This window comes from Protobothrops mucrosquamatus, unplaced genomic scaffold, assembly GCF_001527695.2.
Source record: "Protobothrops mucrosquamatus isolate PMUCROS unplaced genomic scaffold, P.Mucros_1.0 scaffold_152, whole genome shotgun sequence".
NCBI classification, from domain to species: Eukaryota; Metazoa; Chordata; class Lepidosauria; order Squamata; family Viperidae; genus Protobothrops; species Protobothrops mucrosquamatus.
Window position 1 is genome coordinate 562,914 of NW_015386228.1, and position 23,104 is coordinate 586,017.

Sequence of the window (23,104 nt, forward strand, 5' to 3'; positions counted from 1 at the left end):
AAAACAATAGTCTGAAGATCAATATCCATTATCTGGGCCAATAGAGTTGTTCAGAATGTGTGCTTGATAACCTTTATCGATTAATATCTGATTCTATAATAGTTTCTTTAATTTGGCAAAAATATTTTTCTGTATTTTGTTGCGTCCCTTGAATATTGCAATTCATTCATAAATATAAAACATTTCTCAAAGAATATTATGCATATTATGAGTTATCTGTAAAAATAATAAATGCAGGAAATAAATATTATCATCAAGCATACCTATTGTCAAGTATTAAATTTTAGACTGAAGACCTGAGTACATTTGCTACCTATCAGTGGTTTGCCAATTGTAATTTTTTGTGTGTGTATGGAAATATGGAAAAAGGGAAAGAGATGCACAAATAATGCTTTTATTAGATAATTATATATATATATAATTTTAACGGTTTTGCTATAACTAGTCTGTATCACTTGAAACAGCATGTGTTTACATTAAGCCAAAGTTTTGAGCAAGGCTCAACTTGGTTTGTGGCATGAAATCAAAAGTCTCTGCGAGTTTCATTGCCATTAAAAAAACGAAATTTCAAACTGCAATCTAAAATGTTATTAATATGGAGTCCCAACTGTCAATTAACTGAAGTTTGTGCTATGAAATTAAATGTCACTGGAGTAAACAAGTAATTGTAGTATGAAATCATAGGTCTTCTCTGTAAGCTACACCAGGTACCGTGATACGAGTAAGTCTTATTTTAACAACAGAAACCCGCTCGGTCGCTCTCACACCACAAAATCTGCGGTGATGCTTAACGTCTTTAAAACACCGTTTAAGAACAGACCAGCATTTGCCGTAGAAAAAAATGTACAGTTCAGGCTGTTAACTAACCAACGTCACTCCAATAAAAGCCTATAATTAAGTTACAAGCGTTCGTCCCTGCAGTCGCACGCTATCTCTAGCATTCACAACCGGCTGATCACGCCCCCCTCCCTTTCCGCACCAATCCGGAGGCAGCACCAGCCAAAGTTTTCTCCGAAAGCCTTCTGCTGGGAAGCGCCGCCCCTTTTGTCTCGCCTTGTTGCGCGCGCAGCCTGATGCCTCCGTCTTCCTGCTCCTCCTCCTTCTGGTTACCCCCCCCCTCCCGCCGCCTCTGTCCTGCATGTTTCGGGTCACTCCTTCTTCCCGGCTGGCCGGAGCGGGGCTGTAGCGCGGACCGGATGTGCCCGGGGAAACCCGGGAGGTATGGTTTCCGCCCGGGCCCTGTCATGGCGCTGAGGCCTGACTAAAGGGAAGATGAATAAGGGCTGGCTGGAGCTGGAGAGCGACCCTGGTGAGTGGAGGCGCCCCTGCCAGTTCGGGGAGGAGGCCTGCGCTCCGGAGGGCGGGCTGCCCTCTCGCTTTTCGGGGGAGGGGCGGCGTGGTGGTGGTGGTGGGGCACCGGCGACCGGGTGTGGCTCTGCCTGCAGCACCGTAACAGCCTTCCGGGCGCAGGGATCCCACCTCGCGAGCGAGCCGGAGTAGAAGCCGCTGTGCCCAAGGTGGGACCTCTGACCTGCCCCTGAGTGGGTGCAGCCTTCCTGCGAAGTTAGGGTGAGGTTTGCATGCTTTGGGGAGGCTGAGCCCGGTTGTTATTGTTTGAAAACGGTAGTTTCTGGCTTGGCGTTGTGCATGGACTAAGGTAGGAAGGCTTGCCTCTTCCCCAGACGGTGATGTAATATACGGCATTTTATAGCCAAACATTGAATCCAACCGTTTGGTTGATATTGGTCCCCGCCCCCGTCCTCTTCCAAAGGAATTATTGTTGAGTTGATAGCGTTGTGCGTTTGAAATATGTACCCGTTTGACATTATCCTCGTTGTGCATCTCCTGTGTGCATCTTGTCTGTTTATACAAATTGATGTATGCTTAATAGTCAATAGTGAAAATAGTTCTTAAAGTGACTTCAAAGGTAAATATTTTCAAATTTTTAAGAAAGCAGATATTTTTATTTGAAAATGGTGATTGTTAGCCAACACTCTGTTGGAAATAAACACTTTACAGTAGTGGCCAAAATTGTGGAAACCTTTTTGGGAAAAGTGTATATTTGAGGTTTGATGACTAATAACACCACTTTTTTGGGGGGAGTAGTACCATAAAAGTATATATCAGTGATGGTGAACCTTTTAGAGACTGAGTGCCTCAAAACCGCCCCGCCCCTGCTCCACCCACCCGCCTGCTCCGCCCCTTCTGCCGCCGCTCTGCCCACCCGCAGGGCCACCCACCATCTCCAAGGCCTGCCGCAGCAGGTCGCCCAGGCGGCCCTGCAGCGCCATGGTGGCTACACCCTCCAACCATGCCCAATAGCATCATCTGTGCGCAATGGGGCACGAGGGTGGAGTCTTGTGCCTGTTGCCCGGCTGCCATGTGCTTGGCTGCGCTGCTCTGCTTGGGCTGCACCGGGGGTTGACTCTCGGGGGGGCTGCGGGGGAGGCGGGGCTGGGGTGATGGCGTGCGTGCCCACAGAAAGGGCTCTGAGTGCTGCCTCTGGCACACGTGCCATAGGTTCGCCACCACTGGTATATATCAATGGAAAGATAATTTAATCAAGAATGTAATGCAACAAAGTTTGTTCAATAATCTGTACTGTATTCTATGAAAAGTTATAGCCAAATAACCAGAAAAAGGAAGCACAACTTGCTTAGGTTGATATCAGGTAGCTTTCCTTCATCTGATTGTAGCCAATGAGCATGAGTGTTTAGAGAGCCATTCAGGTGTCATCTTGTTTTGGCAATGAGCCAATCAGGTCACAGGATTCAGTTATTGATGTCATGTATTGAAGCTGAGAGGAGGAGATTTGTCAGTGAGTTATGTGATCTCTATCAAGTTGGTTGGGTTTTTTTGTGTTCTTTTATTTAGTTAGCTTGTAAAACGTAATAAAATTAAAGTAATGGTGCAAAGAGTTGACTGGTCGCCCAGAAAGTGATGTAAAATAGTATTATTAAGTGAACAAGGCTACAGTTATAAAGAAATTAGAAGAAAAATTGGTGGAAACTTAACCAAAAGTGGCATTTCCACTGTACATTTTTCCCAAAAGGTTTCCACAATTTTGGCCACTACTGTACATAGAAACAGCTCTATGTTATTAAAAACAATAATACCATAATGTGAGTATATATTGCATTGGCAATGCTTAAATATTTATTATATTTCTCCATTGTCTTACACAAAGCCTCTTATTTTCTTTTCAATGTAAGAATCATATAGGGCCCATCATCTGAGCTAGGCAGATTTGGATGCTAATTTAGACATGGTACAGTTGTGTGACTTTCTTCCTGACCTATGTTGAATTGGCTCAGAAAGTGAGGATTTTGTGGCAGATTCCCTTTCCCCCCCCCAGCCAATCCAATATTGATAATATAGAAATAGACAGTTCTGATGCCTCTGGTCATTCTCCTTTTCTACATTAGATTTGGCCATGATGTTGTGCATCTAAATCATTATTCAAGCTGTGAATTGTTACATCCCAAAAGACATGACATTAAATACTTTTTTAAATTAAAATGAAATTGCTTCGGTAACGATTTAGATGCCAGCTAGGCCATCCTGAAACAACAACTCCTAGGCCACAACCATATTCCACTTTACAGAATTAAGGGATTTATTAGTACTTATTCTAAATTGTGAAGATCTTTGAAGGTTAAAAACTACAGGTAGAACAGTTTGTTTTTAGTGACTGTTCGAAGTTACAGTGGCATTGAAAAAGACTTATGACCAGTTTTCACACTTATGCAGCATTCACATGATCAGAATTTGGTTGCTTGGCAACTGGCATGTATTTAGGACAGTGGCAATGTCCTGGGGTCATGTGGTCATCTTTTGCAACCTTTTGATAAACAAAGTCATTGGGGAAGCCAGATTCATTTGACAACCATATTGCTAACTTAACATCAGCACTGATTCACTTAACAACCATGGCAAGAGGTCGTAAAATGGGACAAAACTCACTTAACAACTATCTCACTTGGCAACAGAAATTTTGGGCTCAGTTATCGTAAGTCGAGGACTATCTGTAAACATGAGAATTAAATTAGAAAGAAGCCAGGAACTAGTAAAGTTGCCAAAGCAGTAATTCAGATAATCATAATGGCATATTAAAGAATTTAAAAAGCACTGATCAATGTAATTTTCTTAAAAATGACTGATTTCTGTCCACTTTGAAAACGTCCTTGCACACTTCTCTACAAAGTGCTAATAATAAAGCCTCAAGTGTGGAAGATGTATACATATATTTGATCTGATAGATTCCTTATACTTATTCTAATCAAGCTCCCATCCCATCATACATGCTGGCGATGAGGGACAGTATCTGTTACATGGGAAACTGTTACTGCTTTCTTGACTCTAGACCAGTGGTTCTCAACCTTTTTAATGCCGCGACCCCAACCGGTCATAAGTCGAGGACTAAACTGGTCGTAAGTCGAGGACTAAACCGGTCGTAAGTCGAGGACTACCCAACCAGTCGTAAGTCGAGGACTTTCCCTGCCCGGGAGCGCCGCGCATGCGTGGTTCCGCCCCCTGCGCCGGCCGAGGCGTATCTGGCAAGCGGCAGAGACGGAGCAGGCAGACCACCAGCTAGCCCAGCCCAAGGGAGGTAAGGCACCCGCCGGAAAAGGGGAAAAAATGGCGGACAAAAGAAATGACGGACAAAAAAAATGGTGGACAGCCTTGCTTGGCGACCCCCATGAAATGGTCGATCGACCCCAAATGGGGTCCCAACCCACAGGTTGAGAATCACTGCTCTAGACTGTATACATCATTTTCTGTCCTTTTCCCTGCACATTTAAGTTATTTTTGAGCTCAGAACTCATCACATCACCTGATACGAACAGCCAAATGGTTGCCTTACTTTTACTGATGTAGCCTGACTTAGGTGATACAAGTTTTGTATCTCTCATGATATAAGATGTGTGCTTGCTTCACTACACAGCAGTTCACAAAAGAAATTCAGTATTTATTTATTTAACAATATTTATAGTCCAGCCCATTCCATATGGACTCTTAAATGAATAACAAAAAGATAAAAAGTAAGAAACAAGCAGTAACAGAATAAATACAAATAATTAATGTATCAGTGAAGTCCTGAGTCAGAACACCTGATATATTAAACTATTCTACAGGCCAGCCCACTGAAATAGCACTTCTTTGGCTAGTTTTGGAAATTTTAGTAGGATAGATACTGTTTATATCTCCGAGTGGAGAATATGCTTGCTATATGTTGAGGTCTGTCATCGAAAAGGCTGCTTTTTAATCCTCATCCCGTGTACAAGAAAGGGGGTCTTGCACTTACTTGCTTTTTAGGACCAGATGATAAAATGAGGGTGGGGGGGAAGCTAGCATTTTATCAGTAATTAAAATATTTATTGAGTTGTTTTATGCCAGATAGTTATTTGGGTTATGCAGTTGGAAGTAAATCGGAGCACATTTAAATGCTTTTATGAAGGTGTTTTGTAGAATTTTATCTTGATTTTGGATTTGGTGTTTGTATTAGATTGATTAGACCAGGGCTTTTCAACCTTTTCACCCATTGTACCACTTTTAGGATATGGCAACATCCGAGTACCACCAGTCGCCTAGCAAGGTGTCAAAAACTTGACCCCCCCCCCCAAAAAGGAAAAAAGTGATAAAGTACAGGTAGTCCTCGACCTACAACAGTTCGCTTAGTGACTGTTTGAAGTTACAATGGCATTGAAAAAAGTGCCTCCCAAGCCACAGCCGAGCAAGACACCTGCCTACCCACCCGGCGACGCTCTTCCTCCTGTCCGAGGTTTTTATTGTTGTGAGCATTTCTGTTGAGGATTGGCAGTGGGGATGGGGTGGGGAGGTGTTTGGTTTTTATTCCCCCCGTCTGCTGGGTGGTTGCAGCAGGTTTTGGTCACTTCACATGACCCTGGGACACTGTGACCATCATAAATATGAATCAGTTGCCAAGCATCTGAATGTAAATCACAAGACCCTGGAGATGCTGCAACATTCCAGCTGATCGGCACTTCTTCTGGGCTCAGCAGAAGCACCAGGATCAGTGCTGCTTTCCAGATGATTGATGCTTCTTCAGGGCTCAGGAGAAGCGCCAGGATCAGCGCCGAGCTACAGCTGGAGCCTGGTGCTGATCCTGGTGCTTCCGCTGAGCCCTGACAGCCCTGCAGCTCCAGCCATCTCTCGCTCAGGCTTGTGCGATGCTGCCACCTGTTCAGCTTATTCCTCTCCCCCGCTACTTTTCTAAGATGGTCGCATACCATCTGCCAGGTGCCAATGTACCACAGGTGGTACCCGTACCACTGGTTGAAAAGTCCTGGATTAGACTGAATTATGTGCCCAAAACTATTTTTGTAATATATGACTAGTATTTTTCAAGTAATAACCTAATTCTCTCCTATCCTCTGATTCCTCCCCCTCCCTTTTTTTTTTTTTGCAGGGCTCTTCACACTCTTAGTGGAAGATTTTGGTGAGTATAATCATATGGTAATGTATTAATTAGTTCTTCCTTTTTCAACTTGTATACTGACTCAAGGTTTATCTTCATATAGGTGTTAAGGGGGTGCAAGTTGAAGAAATTTATGATCTACAGAGCAAATGCCAAGGGTAAGAATTTGGATGTTACACTGATTAGAAAAAAGCAAAGTATCTTTCTGAAGTAATGACACAGTCCAAAATGTATGAATAATGATAAAGATGATGTTGGAATGTATTGGAAATTGTTCCATTTCTGTCAAATAAATGTCAGAAATCTTCTGGAAGTAGGCTGAAATACGATGTATAATAACATTGCAGAACTGATTGCAAAAATGGAACATCATAAAACATGACATAACATAAAACAATTGTTTTAAAACACTTCTTATAATGGTGGAATGGAATCACACATATTTTGCATTCAGATTTCATTTTTAAGATTAAATTTCTTAAATCAATCCTGTTGTTACTGAAGATGTCACATAGGTCTAGAAATGTTCCAATCCTTTAATTATAAATAATTTGGTAGTGATTCATTTTAAATAGTTTTTATTAAAAGGTTTTGCAATTTTTTTAAAACACTAAAAAAACATAAAAGAAGTAGAAAAATAAAGAAATTGTGAAAGCATAAAAGTAAAAGTGAGAGATAATAAAAAGGAACAAAAAAGCAACTTCCCATCTTCTTTGAAGTTATTCTCAAAAAAACAATACCTTTAAGATTCTTTTTATATTCTTTCACCATTGATTTCATTTTCACCAGAATTCTTCCAAGGTGCTAGTTATGACCTATAAAGCCCTATATAGCGTAGGGCCTATTTCCTGTGATGTCTGTCCAGCTGACATCAGGGTTTGTGTGTTTTGGAATCCCTTTGATTAAACAATGTCATTTATCAGACCCAGGAAGCATGCCTTTTCTGTCTCAGCACCTGACTTTTGTAATGTAGTTGCCCCTGAGATCCATGTGGCTCCTCCTGGAAAGCCTTAAAAGACCCAGCTGTTCTCCTAGGTCTTGGGCTAAAGTAATTGGGGGCCCTATTGGGTATGTCCATATGTTTGAGTTTTGGCCAAATTCACCAACAGTCATTTTCTCAGATTTTTTTTTCTGTTTCATTTCTTATTTTGTCTTGTTTTATTGTTAGTCACCTAGAGTCATCTGGAGTTAGGTGATGCCTAAGTTGAATAAAAAAAAATGAATGAATGAATGAACCTTTATTATCAAAGTACAACATGTATACAATGAGATTGGCTGAGCCTCCCTCCGTGCCTCCCCCCCACAACTCACAGTGACAACAAACCCACCAACTTATTACACCATGTGAGCTAATTGCACAATGCACTGGCCTTACGAGTCTATCATACATAAAGTTATTTCCCGTTTAAGAGCCTGACAGACCATGGATAGAAGCTGTTCTTCAGCCTGTTGGTACGGTTGGCTATACTTCTATATCTCCTACCCGATGGTAGGAGAGTAAAGAGATATCAACCAGGGTGTGAGTCGTCCCTGAGAATTTTCCTCACTCTTCCAAGGCAATGGGCCCTGGCGATGTCATCCAGTGGTGTCAGGGAACAGCCCACAATATTTTGTGGTGTGCTCACCACCCTCTGTAATACCTTCCTATCCGCGGCCTCACTCTTTGTGCTCAGAGAGGTTGTAATTCAGTTATCTAAATGCATTAGTTCGCTTACCCCAGAAACCTCTCAGGCTAATGTCTCACTAGAGGAATATTGAATATGTTTGTGAATAGAGAGTAATCCTTCAAAAGTGATGGATTACATATTGCAAGCTTATTTTTTTTCAGACCTGTCTATGGATTTATCTTCCTTTTCAAATGGATTGAAGAGCGTCGGTCCCGACGGAAAGTTTCTACTTTGGTAGATGAGACCTCAGTGATTGATGATGACATTGTCAACAACATGTTTTTTGCTCACCAGGTAAACTGATCGGAAGAAAGAAATTTTGCTAGACTGCTTGTTTTATGCTCGTAAGTGCCCTGCTCTCTGAAATGGGAAGACTTTATAACTGGGGGATTGAATGTAAAGGTGCAATTGTTGATAGATACTATATAAATTGATAAATAGCTCATATTGGAGGCGTTGCAGTATTTATTTTACATGGTGTAACAGAATACAGCATTAATTATTGTTTTATTTTTGGTACTCATGCTGCTGCTTCTTGCTGTGGTATCCTTGTGAGATCCAAAAGTCAGAATGTGTTTGGAATATTTAACTGTGACACGGTCACATTGCCTGGAGTGTACCACAAGGATGCTAGTCTACATAGCACTGCAACTTTGTTGTGATATACAAGAGAGCAAGAATGTACATATGGTTTTTGTATGGATAGGCTATTCTGCTGGGTTGCCATAATTTCATATTTCATCTAAATGTTATTTTGCTTTGTAGCTGATTCCCAATTCTTGTGCCACACATGCATTGTTAAGTGTACTCCTGAATTGTAACAGTGTGGATCTGGGACCAACGCTGAGCCGAATGAAAGAATTCACCAAAGGCTTTAGTCCAGAGGTATGAAGCGAGAACAAGTTATGTGTGTGTCTGTGTGTGTTGCTTATTGGGTGATAATTTTGTATCTTCTCGCACATTGAAAGGGTACCAAATTAGGGAAAACTGGCTTTAACTAATCCTTTTTGTAGACCTCACTTTGTCAGTACTGCTCTTGAAAAAGAAGAGTTTGATGCATTAACGTTTAGAATTCTGAAATAAGGCTGCTAAGTTGTTTGGAGAAGTACACATAATATTGGAATAAATGACATTGCAGAGAATTGGTTCAATTCCCTATATAAAAGTGTATGCAAAATTGTTTTAATATTAACCTTATTTAATCCTGAGACCACAGTCCTCATGGCCAACGCTTAATATGCCCAAATTATATGACTCAAATTAATTTGAGGGCTCTTTTTCCCTGTCAATAAGATAGATTAAAACAATTGGGATAGAACATCTGTTTAGGTCTGCTAAAAAGAAGGCTATAGGTGATCTTATAGAGCAGTGTTTCTCAACCTTGACAATTTTAAGGCATGTGGACTTCAACTCCCAGAATTCCACAGCCAGCAATGCTGGCTGTGGAATTCTGGGAGTTGAAGTCCACATGCCTTAAAATTGTCAAGGTTGAGAAACACTGTTATAGAGTCTTTCCTATCATCTTATTTTTTTCAACCTTCCAGAGCAAAGGCTATGCCATTGGAAATGCCCCAGAACTGGCCAAGGCTCATAACAGTCACGCTAGGTAAGTTGGGTGAGGGCAGAATAAGTGTTTTCTGCAATATAAATTACATCTACATAGATTTCTTGTCTTTTTGAATCAGACCAGAACCCCGACATTTACCAGAAAAACAGAATGGAATTAGTGCTGTGCGGACCATGGAAGCTTTTCATTTTGTCAGCTATGTCCCCATTAAAGGACGGCTCTTTGAACTGGATGGTCTAAAAGTTTTCCCCATTGACCATGGTAAGGAATCGTGTTGCCTTAGTTTAGCTTACAAGGAGCGTTGCGTCTCTCATTTTGTACTGGAATCAAATTGGGGTCATCAGTAGTTTGTTAGCAAAGAATATGATAAGGTTGTGAGAAGATTTTAACAATTTGAATTTCAAATACTCTGTTTTGAGTGTGAGGTAGTTGGTTTGAGTACGAAATAGGCTAATTTGATCCTTAGAAGTATTTTGTGCTTAATATCAGAGCTTTGAGCTTGCAATGCTTTTGAAGTTGCTAAAATTGTCGATTTTGCATTCAGAATGAGACATTTTGAATTCAGGGTGGTTTGTTTTGAAACATTTTGTCCTCAACTGAAATATAGCAATGTCCCAATTGATGAACATAATGATTTGGGAAAATAGATATGGAATAGTTTAGATCAGTGATGGCGAACCTTTTAGAGATCGAGTGCCCAAACTGCAACCCAAAACCCACTTATGCATCGTTGGGTGCCGGGTGGGTGTGCCCCTTGGGTGGGCATGGCCCATTGGGTGGGTGTGGCTGCGGTGGTAACAGCAGACTGGGTGGGACTAAAAAGTTCAATCAATCAATTCCAACTTTGCAAGATCTTTTTTTTTCCCCGTGAGAAGTTGAAATTGATTGACTGAACCTTTTTTTTTTGTACATGGCGGCGGAGGCCTAAAGTGAAAAGGTTTTATAAAACCCAGCTGAAGGCCTAGGACTGGGGCAACGGCGCGCGTGCCCACAGAAGGGCCTCTGAGTGCCGCCTCTGGCACCCGTGCCATAGGTTCGCCATCACTGGTTTAGATGATGGAGGAGAGTGAATTGCAATTATCTTATTCTCAGGTAATGTTCTATAATATATGTTAGGCTTTATATGCATTAAAGTGGAAAGACTATAATTCTTTTGGCCTTGTGTGCAGTATTAGAATGCATGGGGCTGGAATGCAGATTAATATTTTGTTTTGTAATTTGAATGTATTTATTTGAATTTTCTGCTCTGATAAGCCTAAGGTGGCTTGTACTGTTTAAAAGAAAAACAGTATCTAAAAGGTTTATATGCAGATTAACATCAATAGAATTATTACTAAAAACATGTAAGAACAGAGTATATATTTTCCCTTTGGTAACTCAATCCGTCAGTTAGGTTGAAATAATTACGCTCAGGATTTGATTTCCTTTTATTAATTGTCTTTAAGGGAGTGCATATCTCAGATCAATAGCCAGATAACAAGGGAGAACATATTCTGCAAGTCAGTTTAACAGATTGGTCTATTAGTAGAAACATTTGCTCTGTATGTTTCTGTATTTGCCTTTTCTTTTATTTCCTTTTTCCAGGGCCCTGGGCAGAAGATGAGGAATGGACAGACAAAGCCAGGAGAGTTATCATGGAGAGGATTGGACTTGCTACAGCAGGGTGAATGAACAATGCATTTTTGGTTTATGTGAAAATTTGAGAGGGGTACTTGAGAAGTGATTAAGTGTTTTGACGTTTACTGGACAGAATTCCTCTTTTGGCTTCTGTGAAGTTTTGCTGTGCTTGCACAAGAATTGAAAATCAAGTATATTACAGGATTTATATGTGTCACAGACAGTGATACTTAGGTTGACATGAGAGTGACAGAAGAAGAGAGTTTGCTACAATTACTTAGGGTTGGGATGCTTAACACCCATGGTTATTGCTCACAGGGAACCATATCATGACATCCGCTTTAACTTGATGGCTGTGGTACCCGACAGGAGAATGAAGTATGAATCTAAGCTACATATCTTGAAGGTGAACCGTCAAACTGTACTGGAAGCTTTGCAGCAGGTAAGAAGGAGATAAAGAGAAGAGAAGATTAAAAGTCACACATCTTTTCTGATTACATCCAGCTTCTGAAAGAGACACAACAATTGGTTCAAGATCGAGGATCATCAAGCAGAGCAGAGTTCTGAGTGCAGAATAGCTTTTCCAGAAGGAAACTTGGAAGAAGCTCAAAAACTATGTCTGTTAATCGAGTTGATTCTTTTTAAAAAAATCTTTTTTCACCATACTTTTTTCACCATAGCAACATAGTATAGCTGCTGCTGCTGCTGCTCCTCCTCCTCCTCCTCCTCCTCCTCCTCCACCACCACCACCACCACCTCCTCCTCCTCCTCCTCCTCCTCCTCCTCCTCCTCCATTGATAGCAAGAAGAAAGCCCAAATATTAGGAGTGGCATGAAAATGGAAGAGGCTTATGATAAGTGGGTGGGTGGGTTATTTTACACTTGCCTTTGAAATCAGAACTGCTTGGAAATAATATATTGAATCAAAATCTTTAGTGCATCAATTGTCGCCCTTTCTGGGGTGGAAGGAACCAGCTACGGTGACTCGTGTCTCTACAACTTGCACTCTGCCTGGGGCTTCCTTTGACAACCACTAGAAAACTGCTGTTGGTCCAGACCCAGCGATGGTTTTTGCCATCAGTTAATTTTTATGATTGCTATTTATTGGTGGAGTGTTCTAGTCATATTATTTTGTATTGTGAGGTAGTGGAGAAATGGCATTTCACAGTGAATGTTTTATTTTTCTGGTTTCTGTAAGTTGCTCTTAGCCTCTGAGGATTTGGCAACATGCACATTTAATCATAATCTCAGCAGGAAGGGCGATCTTTTCCCATATATAATGAGTGTATCATTGGAAGCTATAGTGATGTGTAGGAAGCATGACTGTTTTCATTTTTCTATTCTTTTGTGAATTTTATTACCATTTTTTCCTACATAAGCTCATCCGAGTGACTCAACCTGAACTGGTACACACCCAGAAATCTCAAGAGCTCCAGGCTTCTGAGGAGCCCAGGTCAGCTAACAGCAAGAGCTCCACCCCACTGGAAGCAGGAAGAGCCCAGTTAATTCCAGAGAGCTCCCAGGCAGGTACGGAACACTGAATTTTAAAAAAAAATAAAGATAGTTAACTTGGAATGTAGGGCTTTATTTAAGCAATGTGCATCCTGAGTTTGATTTTAAAGTACCTTTGAGCAACTCACAATCTCTAGCTTGTGTGTTTGGAAGTAAGGGAAATCCAGATTCAAGTGATGATCTTTGAACAGGGTTTTCGTATCCCAAAGTTGACTATCAAGGAACAACTTTGTCAATGTAATCTACTCTAAGCTTGACTTCCCAAAGAGAGTCACTGTGGCCCTGAACTTAATGCAATCAGGATTCTAATTGTTAGGCGACTGTAGCCAAGAGAGACATTTATTCTTTTGGTGAAGGTATAGAGATTTAGAAAATGGTTAGGGTTCTCTGTGCAGATGGAAGTGTCCCAGATATACTGCCTGAAAATGTGCAGCTTGAAAATTAATGTGTGTGCATTTTGCAGAAGGTACTGAGGATTCTAGAGCCCAAGACCTGCCGGTCTCAACCCAGAGCCCTCCAAGCAAGGCAAAGCTGAGCAGTAAACCACATGTGAGCAGCCTAAATGGGGCCCTGTCAGCCCCCAACCCCATCATGCAAAGACTGCCAGCTTTCTTGGATAACCACAACTATGCCAAGTCACCTATGCAGGTGGGATTTTGTACCAAATGTTACCTTCTCTGCCTGATATGCCACAAACTGTATAAATTAAGCTTATCTGGCTCTTTCCAGAGCAGATTATTGCATTTGTTGGTCAAGAATTCTTATTTTGTCCAGTTTTTATCTTAGATGTTTTATAATTAAATAGCTGGAAATAATTTTTTCTTTAACGCAGGAGTATGGTGTATGTCAAATACGTGTACTGTGTAATATGTTTAATATCTATCTACTTACCTACCAGTTTGTCTGTCTGTTCATTAAATGTACATGCCACCCACCTCACTATCAAATGACTCTGGGTGGTTTGCAACATCATAAAAACTGCAGTATAAAAAATGTTAAAACATTGAAGCATTAAAAACATAGAACATTAAAAGTTAACCATTTATTGTTATATTTGATGAATTTTTAATTAACGATGCCTGTACATTTTTAAAACTTGTCTCCATTTGTAAATTACCATCATTTTAACATTTGTTAATGTTTAACAAATTTCTGAGTTTTTAATGTCTTCTTCCTGGAGGTTTTTATCAGAATTTACTAGATTTTATAATTTACTAGATTTTATAGAGTCCACTAAATCATTGTAAAGCAGGGTGTAAAAAGTATAACCAGTAAGCATCAACGTTGTGGCTCTCAGATCCCCTGGCGTTGATGGGATGAAATTTTCACCTCTGTTTTGCGTCTTTGACAAATAGTGGGGATTTAAGGAGTAAAGGAGTTACTTAAGTCTTCCAGTGTATTTTTTATTAAAAGAGCTATAACCTTTGAAAGACTCTCATGTTCCCAGTTCTGCTGATGAAAAGAACTAGATATTGATGATGCTTTGGAATTTAGCTGTTTCAAAATCTCACACAATTTTTTTTTTAATAAAACAGAAAATGAATCTTCCCACTAGCACTATTCTTGGTATGCCATGCAAACCAGTGCATCTTGTGTTTTCCTGCAAAGGCCATCCCGCATTTCTGTTTCTTTCATGAATGAAGATGAATGAGCACTATTCTAGTGAAGAAAGGACTTGAAGGAATAACGGCTTTTTGCATATGCTATTCCAGCAGCCCCCAACTTTTTGGGTACCAGGGACCGGTTCCGTGGAGAGAGGTTTTTCCGCGGATCGGAAGGGGCCTGGTTTCGCGTGCTGCCTGCATCCCGCAGATGGGGCTTTGTTTGTTTGTGCTGACCAGTTGCTGGCATGCTGCGGCCCGGTGCTGGTCCACGGACCGGGGGTTGGGGATCCCTGTGCTATTCAATGTATAATCCTTCTCAAGTTGAATAAAAATGGCAAAAATGACCCCTGGAAAGTCCATTAAACAAGAACCTTTCTGGATATTTTACAAAAAGCCCACAGGTACTTTTCAAAAGCCAACTGGACTTTCTTATCTTTTTTTTCTTTGAAAATATTTCGCTTCTCATCCCAAAAGCTGGATGATTGAGAATCCCCATAGATATGTACAAAAAGCTGCATTGCTTTACACCAGGGGTAGTCAACCTTGGCTCTTTTATGGCTCATGGACTTCAACTCCCAGAATTCCTGAGCCAGCATAGGAGTTGAAGTCCACGAGTCATAAAAGAGCCAAGGTTGACTACCCCTGCTTTACACCCTTTCCACTTGGGAAATAAAAGAGATTAAACTATTTGGGATATCTCTGCATACATATCTGGAAGGCATTTTCATAGTGTGCACCGTTGTTTTTTCTCTAATCCAGACTTCTGTTTTGGTGAGTCCCAAGTATTATTTGAGCAGGAGAAATAGTTATTTCTTCATGTACTTTTGTTTGTTTTTAAAGATGGACTTTGGAGGACAAGAGATCTTCTCAGATACTAATCTTATCTGAAGGCATCTGGATGATTGTGTTTCAGGAGGAAGAGGACCTTGCAGCCGGAGTGGGCCGAAGCCGAGTCCCAGTCCCACAGCATCAGCAATACTCTGACGATGAGGATGACTATGATGATGATGAGGAGGAGGAAGTGTGTAATACTAATCCTGCCATCAGGTAATGGCCTGATGGTCTCCAGTAGTTAGTCCATCTGCCATTGCACCTTTGTCAAATTTGAGAGTGCCTTACTTCCAGCCTTTGAAAAATATTCTAGTATTTATACTGGTACTATATAGGGCTGCATGAGAAAGAAAGCTATTTTAAAATCTTAGCTTTGAGATGAGGCCCAACTTCTTGGTGGGAAGAGAGGTTCTACCTGGAGTGTTAGTACGGAGCAGGGTTTATGTGGGTGGGTCAATCCTATTTGTAAATCCTCAGTTTGGAGAGCTATATATGTATCGGAAGCAAGGAACTGTCCGTCGTCTAATCTGAAAAATGTTGGAAGTATAATTACATGATTTTTTAAAAAATAATTCCACGAGAATTTGATACCTGGCTGGAAAGAGAAATGGCAGTAGGCATTCAACTTGGGGATAGTGAATGACATTTGTGGACTGTTTTCATAGTGGAATGTTTGATCTTCAGACATTAGAAACAAAAAAAAAAAAGCAGAGACAAAAGTATTTTAGCAGCACTGGTAATTACAAAAACATATAAATGAAATCACAGAGATATAACTGCTTTTATTTAACATAAACATATGTATAAATATTGCAATGTTATGATAGCATTTTCTTAATGCTATATAATATTTACTTTACCTTTTTTAAAACTGAGGTTGACATATAAAAACATAACGGATATAATGTAAGCTTTCCCACTCATTCTGATTGCTACTGCTGAGTATAACCACCTCGGCTTAATATTTTTCTCCTTTCTGTGGTTGTGGACAGTTACAAGAGGAAGGGCCTGGTGAAACAGGAGCACCTGATGGGGAGCGGAGACAGCCAGCTGTCTATGCTGCAGCCCAACACCATCAATGTCCTGGCAGAAAAGCTGAAAGAAACTCAGAAGGACCTCTCCATTCCTTTGTCTATTAAGACTAGCAGTGGAGGCACGGCGGTAGCTGTTGTTGCCCACTCTCAGCCATCTCCCACACCCAGCAATGAAAGCACGGACACTGCCTCAGAGATCGGGAGCGCCTTCAATTCCCCTCTTCGCTCCCCCATCCGATCAGCTAATCCCACTCGCCCTTCTAGTCCTGTCACTTCTCACATCTCCAAGGTGCTATTTGGGGAGGAAGACAGCCTGCTCCGTGTAGACTGTATACGCTACAACAGGGCTGTGAGAGATTTGGGACCCATCATCAGTACTGGTTTGCTGCACCTCACAGAGGAGGGAGTTTTCTGCCCTCTTACTGTCACAGGTATGGTTCAACAGAAAAAAAAAATAGTTAACTATTTTCTTACTCTTATGTGGTTCCTCTTCTTTGCTTGTTGGGCAGTTGCGGGGGTCTGTTTGGAGGATTCTGGTGATGAGCAAGAGGAATAGTAACAAACTGAATGCTGAAGGGCTTTTAAATTTGGATTCCAGTTATTTTTTTGGGGTACCTCCCAATTTACAACCTTAAACATGTTAGTACCTAAGGCAGTGATGGCGAACCTTTTAGAGACCGAGTGCCCAAACTACAACCCAAAACCCACTTATGTATCGTCAGGTGCCAGGTGGGCGTGGCCCATTGGGTGGGTGTGGCCCATTGGGTGGGCATGGCTGCGGTGGTAACAGCAGACTGGGTGGGACTAAAAAGTTCAATCAATCAATTCCAACTTTGCAAGATCTTTTTTTTCCCCTTGAGAAGTTGAAATTGACTGATTGATTGATTGAACCTTTTTTTTTGTACACGGCGGCCGAGGCCTAAAGCGAAAAGGTTTTATAAAACCCAGCTGAAGGCCTAGGACTGGGGCGACGGCGCGCGTGCCCACAGAGAGGGCTCTGAGTGCCGCCTCTGGCACCCGTGCCATAGGTTCACCACCACTGACCTAAGGCAACCGAAGGCCTGTGCTGTTTGTACTCAAGAGGGCTTGTGACAAAAAAAGAACAGTAGATAAGATGAGCATCATGTTGATTTGTTGCATTGTCTTTTGGGCATAGTAAAGAACTAGGATGATGGTGTTCTGGGGACTTGCTCAATTTCTGGCGATTGATTGCCCAACTATATTTCAACCATTGCTTATGTATAGGCAAGTTTCTTGGACAGATATTTTGTGAACCTATTTATTGTCTGTTCTCAATGTTCCAAACATGCCCAAGGTTCAAATAATTGCCGTATTTCTGGTCTAAATCATGCATTGCCTGTTGATAAGATAACTAATTAGGACCATTTTTCATTTTGCTTCCAAGTATGACTCCTTTTGCTTTTCAAAATTGATTATGCGTGGGAATCCAAGGGATAAACTAATTGGAGAAAATACCCTTTGCCTCTGAGTTTTTGTAAATAATGTAGAAGACACATAATTACGAAGAATCCCGACAGAAAAATTCAGTGCGTGCTCTGAACGGGAGCTCTTTTTCTGCTGAGTTACCTACTTTTCTAACATTGATTTATAAATGAAATGTGTTTGTTACACGTTTCTGGGCTAGAAACATGCATTGTTTGGCTAAGAAATACCATTATTTATTCCTCCACAGTACTCAAGATGTAAAAGTAGATAACATTGTGTTTAATAATTCCTCTTTTTTAATTTTCCCAGAGGGTGGGAAAAACTCCCTTCCATCCAGCAAATCAAACGAAGAGGTTCAAATTAGTGTAAAAGCAGAAGACGTGGACGCTAATGAGCCACGTGACAGCAAGGAGAAGGCTGGAATTGGTCGGTCTACCGATCCCCCTGCTGGGGAAAAGTACGTTCCTAAAGTAAGTTACTTTTGACGTAAAACAATTCTGTGATGGCAGAAAGTACTTTTGGGAGTTATTTGCCTAGACCTGGTTGCATTGGCTGGATGTTGCTCATAAGTATGTGATATTAAACTTGGCAGGAATCTTCTTTTTCCTGAGTCTATCTGAAACTCAGAGAAAACGCATGGAAAGGGGACTGTTTTGGCAGAGGGACAAAGTCATCCCTTATCAGTCTGATCACGCCATTGTAAAACGTAATTATAGCTAACAGCAGCCTCTCTTGAGTTCAGTGCTTGAGCCATGCAGAAGAAGGGAAGTCCATATGTCTTTATGCTTTTGCAATGCTATAGAGATGAGCCTTGCGTAGCCCCCTGCTAATCCCATGTTCTGTTGCTACTCCATGCAGAACAAATTCTGAACGTAGTTGACTACGCATCTTTTACAAAACAATAAAATAATAAAAGATTGTTATTTTTAAGAATGACAAAGCTCAGTAGTGAGGGACGTGAATTGTAGGGATAGCTCTTTAAACCAAAATTAAGAATGGAGAGAAGGCTGTTCTTGACATAACTTTTTTTATTTTTCTCCAAGACTTTTTGTCTTGATCTGGCCTTTCATCTGATATTTATAGTTGCCCTCTGAGGAATTTATTCTGATACCAATATACTTGAAGCAGAAGAATGAACAGCAACAAAGTTGCTCTTTTTATCTTTACCTTATTCTACCAAAACTAAAACAAAGCAGTAGAATTATATTTATAACATAACTCTACTTCACTTTGGATTTTTAGTAATGGGATAGGAAGCTGCCTAGTGTTGCCGAATACCACTACCATTCCTACTTTGGATTGCTAGTGCCCAGGGATAATGTGTGATGCTATACAGTAACTTGTTGAAAACTACAGACTCCTTACTCCTGGTTTAATATTCCTGTTGAGGTAGGGTGTGGACTAAGATTGCTGAGTGACTAGGACAGCCACAGTCCTTTACCCTAGCTTACCTTATAGGAAAATTACAAGGATAAAATTGAGAGATGGGGCCAGCACAGCATATCCTCTTCCTTAAAGCAGTGAATGAAATAATGTGAGCTACCTTGGTTGCCAGTTTGCTTCTATGTCCAATCCAAGGTGCTGATTTTGACCTTTGAAGCCCTTCGTGGCATGGCACCAAGTTATCTGAGGGATCACCCCTCCTGGATTACAGCTGCTTGTCCCATCAGATCCATCAAGAGAGGTATGCTGCAAGTCCCATCTCTCCAGAAACTATACTGGGCCAGAGGAGATGGCCCTTCTTTGTCCTGATGCCCACTATATGGAACAGTCTTCCCCCCCCCCCCCCTTGAAGTGAGGTCATTTCCAGCCTTCCTTATTTTCTGGACATCCCTCAAGAGCTGGCTTTGTCATTAGGCCTGTGTGGTGGTGGTGGGGGGGAATCTCGGGGGACCGGAGAAATCTTGAGGTGGCTCCATTGGTGTGTGTGTGTGTGTGTGTGTGTGTGTGATTTGACTGTGTTTGACATGTTTATTGCTATTTTGCTATGTCATCCAAAGTAACATCTTGTGAGATGGGCAGATATATACATTTGATAAATAGATAAATATTTATATACATAGAACTTACACCAGACACTCTTTTGTCAAAAATAATGTTCTTTCAAAGAAGATACTTTAGTAATATGCATCCTGAGAATAAGTGCCAAATAGAAAATTTGAAATGGCATCAAGATAAGTGTTTATTTTTGCTGCAAGAATTTTTAGGCACTATTTAATTTATGCTTACGTCAAGGTAGTTTAATTTTTCCTCCTTTGTTTAGTTTCCCAACTTGTGTTGCTTTATTTATTGAGTTAGTTGTTGTTCCTGTTGGTACTTTGGGATTGTAGAAGCTTTAAAAAAAAAAAAAAAGATTAGAGATTGTTCTACTCTTAAAATAAAGTTATACTGAGATGTTGCTAGTGCTTTAAGCTAATTATGAGGTACTGCTGTGCCACTAGCATTAGTGAGGCATTCTGCTTATACTGCTACTGTTTTGTTTTGACAGGAGCTCCTGGCATTGCTTAAGTGTGTGGAGGCTGAAATTGCAAATTATGAGGCCTGTTTAAAGGAGGAAGTAGAGAAAAGAAAGAAATTCAAGGTAGCTAATAGAGAATATTGTGTTGTTATTTTTGTTATTATTTTTACAGTCATCCCTTTTATAGACTTGGTGGCTTACAAATACAAATACCAAATGATAAAAGCTGTTAATATTTGAAAAGAAGATAATTATTCTCTCCGATTCAGTTCTTGATGGCTACATAGACAAATTCATATAGTTTTCATAGAAGCAGTTAGCTTTTCCAGGATGTGTTTTTGACTCCCAGCCCAGTTCTGGTAGTCTCCTATTCAGGTTCCAGGCAGATCTGAGCCTGCTCAGGCTTTTTCAGCATCAGTCAAATCGTTGATTCAGTTGAAGATATGTCTTGGTAGATTGACCTAATATTCTAATATGAAAACAAATTAGTGGTCTTAGTCCAGCAAAGTCTGAATTACTGTGTTTTCTTATTAGCCTTCCTAAATATGGATTACAACATTTAAGCTTCTTACTTGAGGCTGGAAATCCCATTGTCTTTCAATTATTACATATTGGTCAACGTTTTGAGAACATGAAAACATGGTCTTTTTGGTATAGTTTATTATGAGACTTAGTTTTGGAATGCTATAGAATTTTTTAATGGTCTTGAATCTTGTTCTCTAGCCAAAAGGTAAGTGATGGAATTTTTTTCTCTCTTATTTGTTTCAATACTGCTGTGGAATAGATACTTTGTTTCCCCCTTTCTAACTTTTTTAGATTGACGATCAGAGAAGAACTCACAATTATGATGAATTTATATGTACTTTTATCTCCATGTTGGCACAAGAAGGTGAGAGGAATTTTATTTTCGATAAAAACACACACATTTTACTTTAATGTTAATTGACATAAAATAATTTGATAGTGAAAAGAAAAATATATTGTACAAATATTGATGAACAATATAGAATGAACGGTATATGTAATATGATACAGAAAAAAAGAAAAATGCCTGCAAGTTTGATTGAAAGAGCTTTTTTCTTTGCACTGTGTTAGAAAAGGATAAATTCAGATGTTGATAAACAGCACAAACCAGAAACCTTTGGCTCCAAATAGAGGTAGATTTATTTTTCTAGTACAAATAGCTACATGAAGAGTATTTATAATCTGTCTTTCTCGTGTATCAGGGTTCATAAATCTTGACATCTTGCTAAATTCCAAATAATAAAATAGTGATAGCTGTAACATATAGTGTTGAAAGTTTGAAACTATCAAGCTAAAGCACAGCTGTAATTAGATAGGCCCGGGTTAAAGGAGTTTATGGTTTGGATTCTAAATCGTTATCTCCTGCTTTAGTTTTTATAGTCATTTATAAAAATGAGTGAATAGAAAATTTTGGAGGTGGCAACATTGCATCAATACTAGAGAATCAGACAAGTGCTTAAGTTAAATACACTTTAAGAGGCATTCAGAGATCAGTCAGTTCAGCTTTAGCGATAATGATAAAATAATATTTTCCCCATAAAAAATTCCATTAACTACTCTTAAATGAGGATTATCAGTAGAGCACATTTTCTACGAATAATCCAAATAAAACTATCTTACAAGTTAATATTTTTAAAAAATAGCTTAAAAGTGAGATTTTGATTAGTCTTGTAATATATATTTTGATTGGTAAATACAATTTTTTCCACCTGCTTCCATTAAAATTTAAATCCAAATATGTATGTTTAGGATTCTGGCTATATTATATTGTGATTTCCTATTGATCTGGAATCTTTTATGTCTATAAATGTGATGAATCTTAAACTTGCAAGCCTTCTGCACTGGTAAAAACATTTCCCAGATATTTGTTGCTAACTAGTAGGAAAAGTCCGTAAGAAAGAAAGGAATCTTTTGGCACTTCAAAATTAATATTTATTAAAATATAACCATTAGAGAATTTGAGCTGAGAAAGGTTTATTCCATAAAAGTTTAATGCCACAATAAATCTGGTTAAGGAGCTGTATGATCCCTTTTTTTCTGTTTCCATAACAGGAATGCAATCCTCTGGAGGACTTCTATATTTTGAAATGTTGAAAGGGAAGCAAGATTTGCTTCTATTTGACTTACCTTACACACTTGTCTTCTTGCAGGAATGTTGCCTAGCCTTGTTGAACAAAACATCTCTGTTCGTAGACGGCAAGGGGTCAGCATTGGGCGTCTCCACAAGCAGCGAAAGCCGGACCGACGGAAACGTTCCAGGCCTTATAAAGCTAAACGTCAATAGTCTTTTGGACAGGACTCAGTATCTTCCGATTGCCTCTTCGATAACGTGGTGCATATTTCATGTACTTCTTCACCAACCAGAGAGTGCTCAGGACAGAGCTTTGCACTGAAATTGTCTGCACATGATCAGTATTAGTGTGACTAAGTCTACCTGTATTCAACTGGATTTTAGACATTGCTCCAGTGGTTTACCATTTGGGCATTCAAAGATAAATTTTCCCTCCAGAGGGGATGTGAGAAGCATAAAGAACAGGACCACTTGAGTGACTGACACTGCACTTGAATATGTTACTTAGCAGCCTAGACCAATATGCCGTGCATCTTGCAGTAGTAAATGGTGGTCTTCAGAGATGTTACATGAACATTGCTTAAAAAGAAATAAGTAAAATCTTTGCAGTTTTGCAGAAGTGCATTTCAGTTAAGTTGATGCATTGTTTAGTTCAGAGAGAGTCAGAATTAGCTATATCCTGATTTTTGCTTTATTTTCCAGGGGAGCAGATATCTGCCTTACGTCTTTAAGTGTATCAAGTTCATCACTATAATTATCAGGTAGCTGTTGAACTATACTTCAGGCTCCCTTGCAAGTGGTCTTCAAGTCCTGCAAATTTTTCTCTTGATATTTC

General features: G+C 40.1%; 1 protein-coding gene across 1 annotated transcript; it reads left to right on the plus strand.

Annotated features, from left to right (window-relative positions):
- Positions 1 to 1,272: 1,272 nt before the first annotated feature.
- Positions 1,273 to 23,103, plus strand: BAP1 (BRCA1 associated protein 1). The gene is made up of 17 exons (XM_015820007.1): positions 1,273 to 1,309; positions 6,431 to 6,460; positions 6,543 to 6,597; positions 8,268 to 8,400; positions 8,872 to 8,991; positions 9,651 to 9,712; positions 9,792 to 9,934; positions 11,258 to 11,336; positions 11,609 to 11,732; positions 12,669 to 12,816; positions 13,265 to 13,449; positions 15,319 to 15,452; positions 16,229 to 16,701; positions 18,026 to 18,186; positions 20,205 to 20,297; positions 20,991 to 21,063; positions 22,349 to 23,103. Exons 1-17 carry the CDS (start codon positions 1,273 to 1,275, stop codon positions 22,480 to 22,482), a joined length of 2,184 nt encoding a protein of 727 aa, XP_015675493.1. The 3' UTR covers positions 22,483 to 23,103.
- Position 23,104: the final 1 nt, after the last annotated feature.

Coding starts and splice junctions, on each gene's coding strand:
- BAP1 (XM_015820007.1), top strand. CDS start 1,273: ATGAATAAGGGCTGGCTGGAGCTGGAGAGCGACCCTG. Junction 8,401..8,871: donor ACATGTTTTTTGCTCACCAG/GTAAACTGATCG, acceptor TTTGCTTTGTAG/CTGATTCCCAATTCTTGTGC. Junction 9,935..11,257: donor AGTTTTCCCCATTGACCATG/GTAAGGAATCGT, acceptor TCCTTTTTCCAG/GGCCCTGGGCAGAAGATGAG.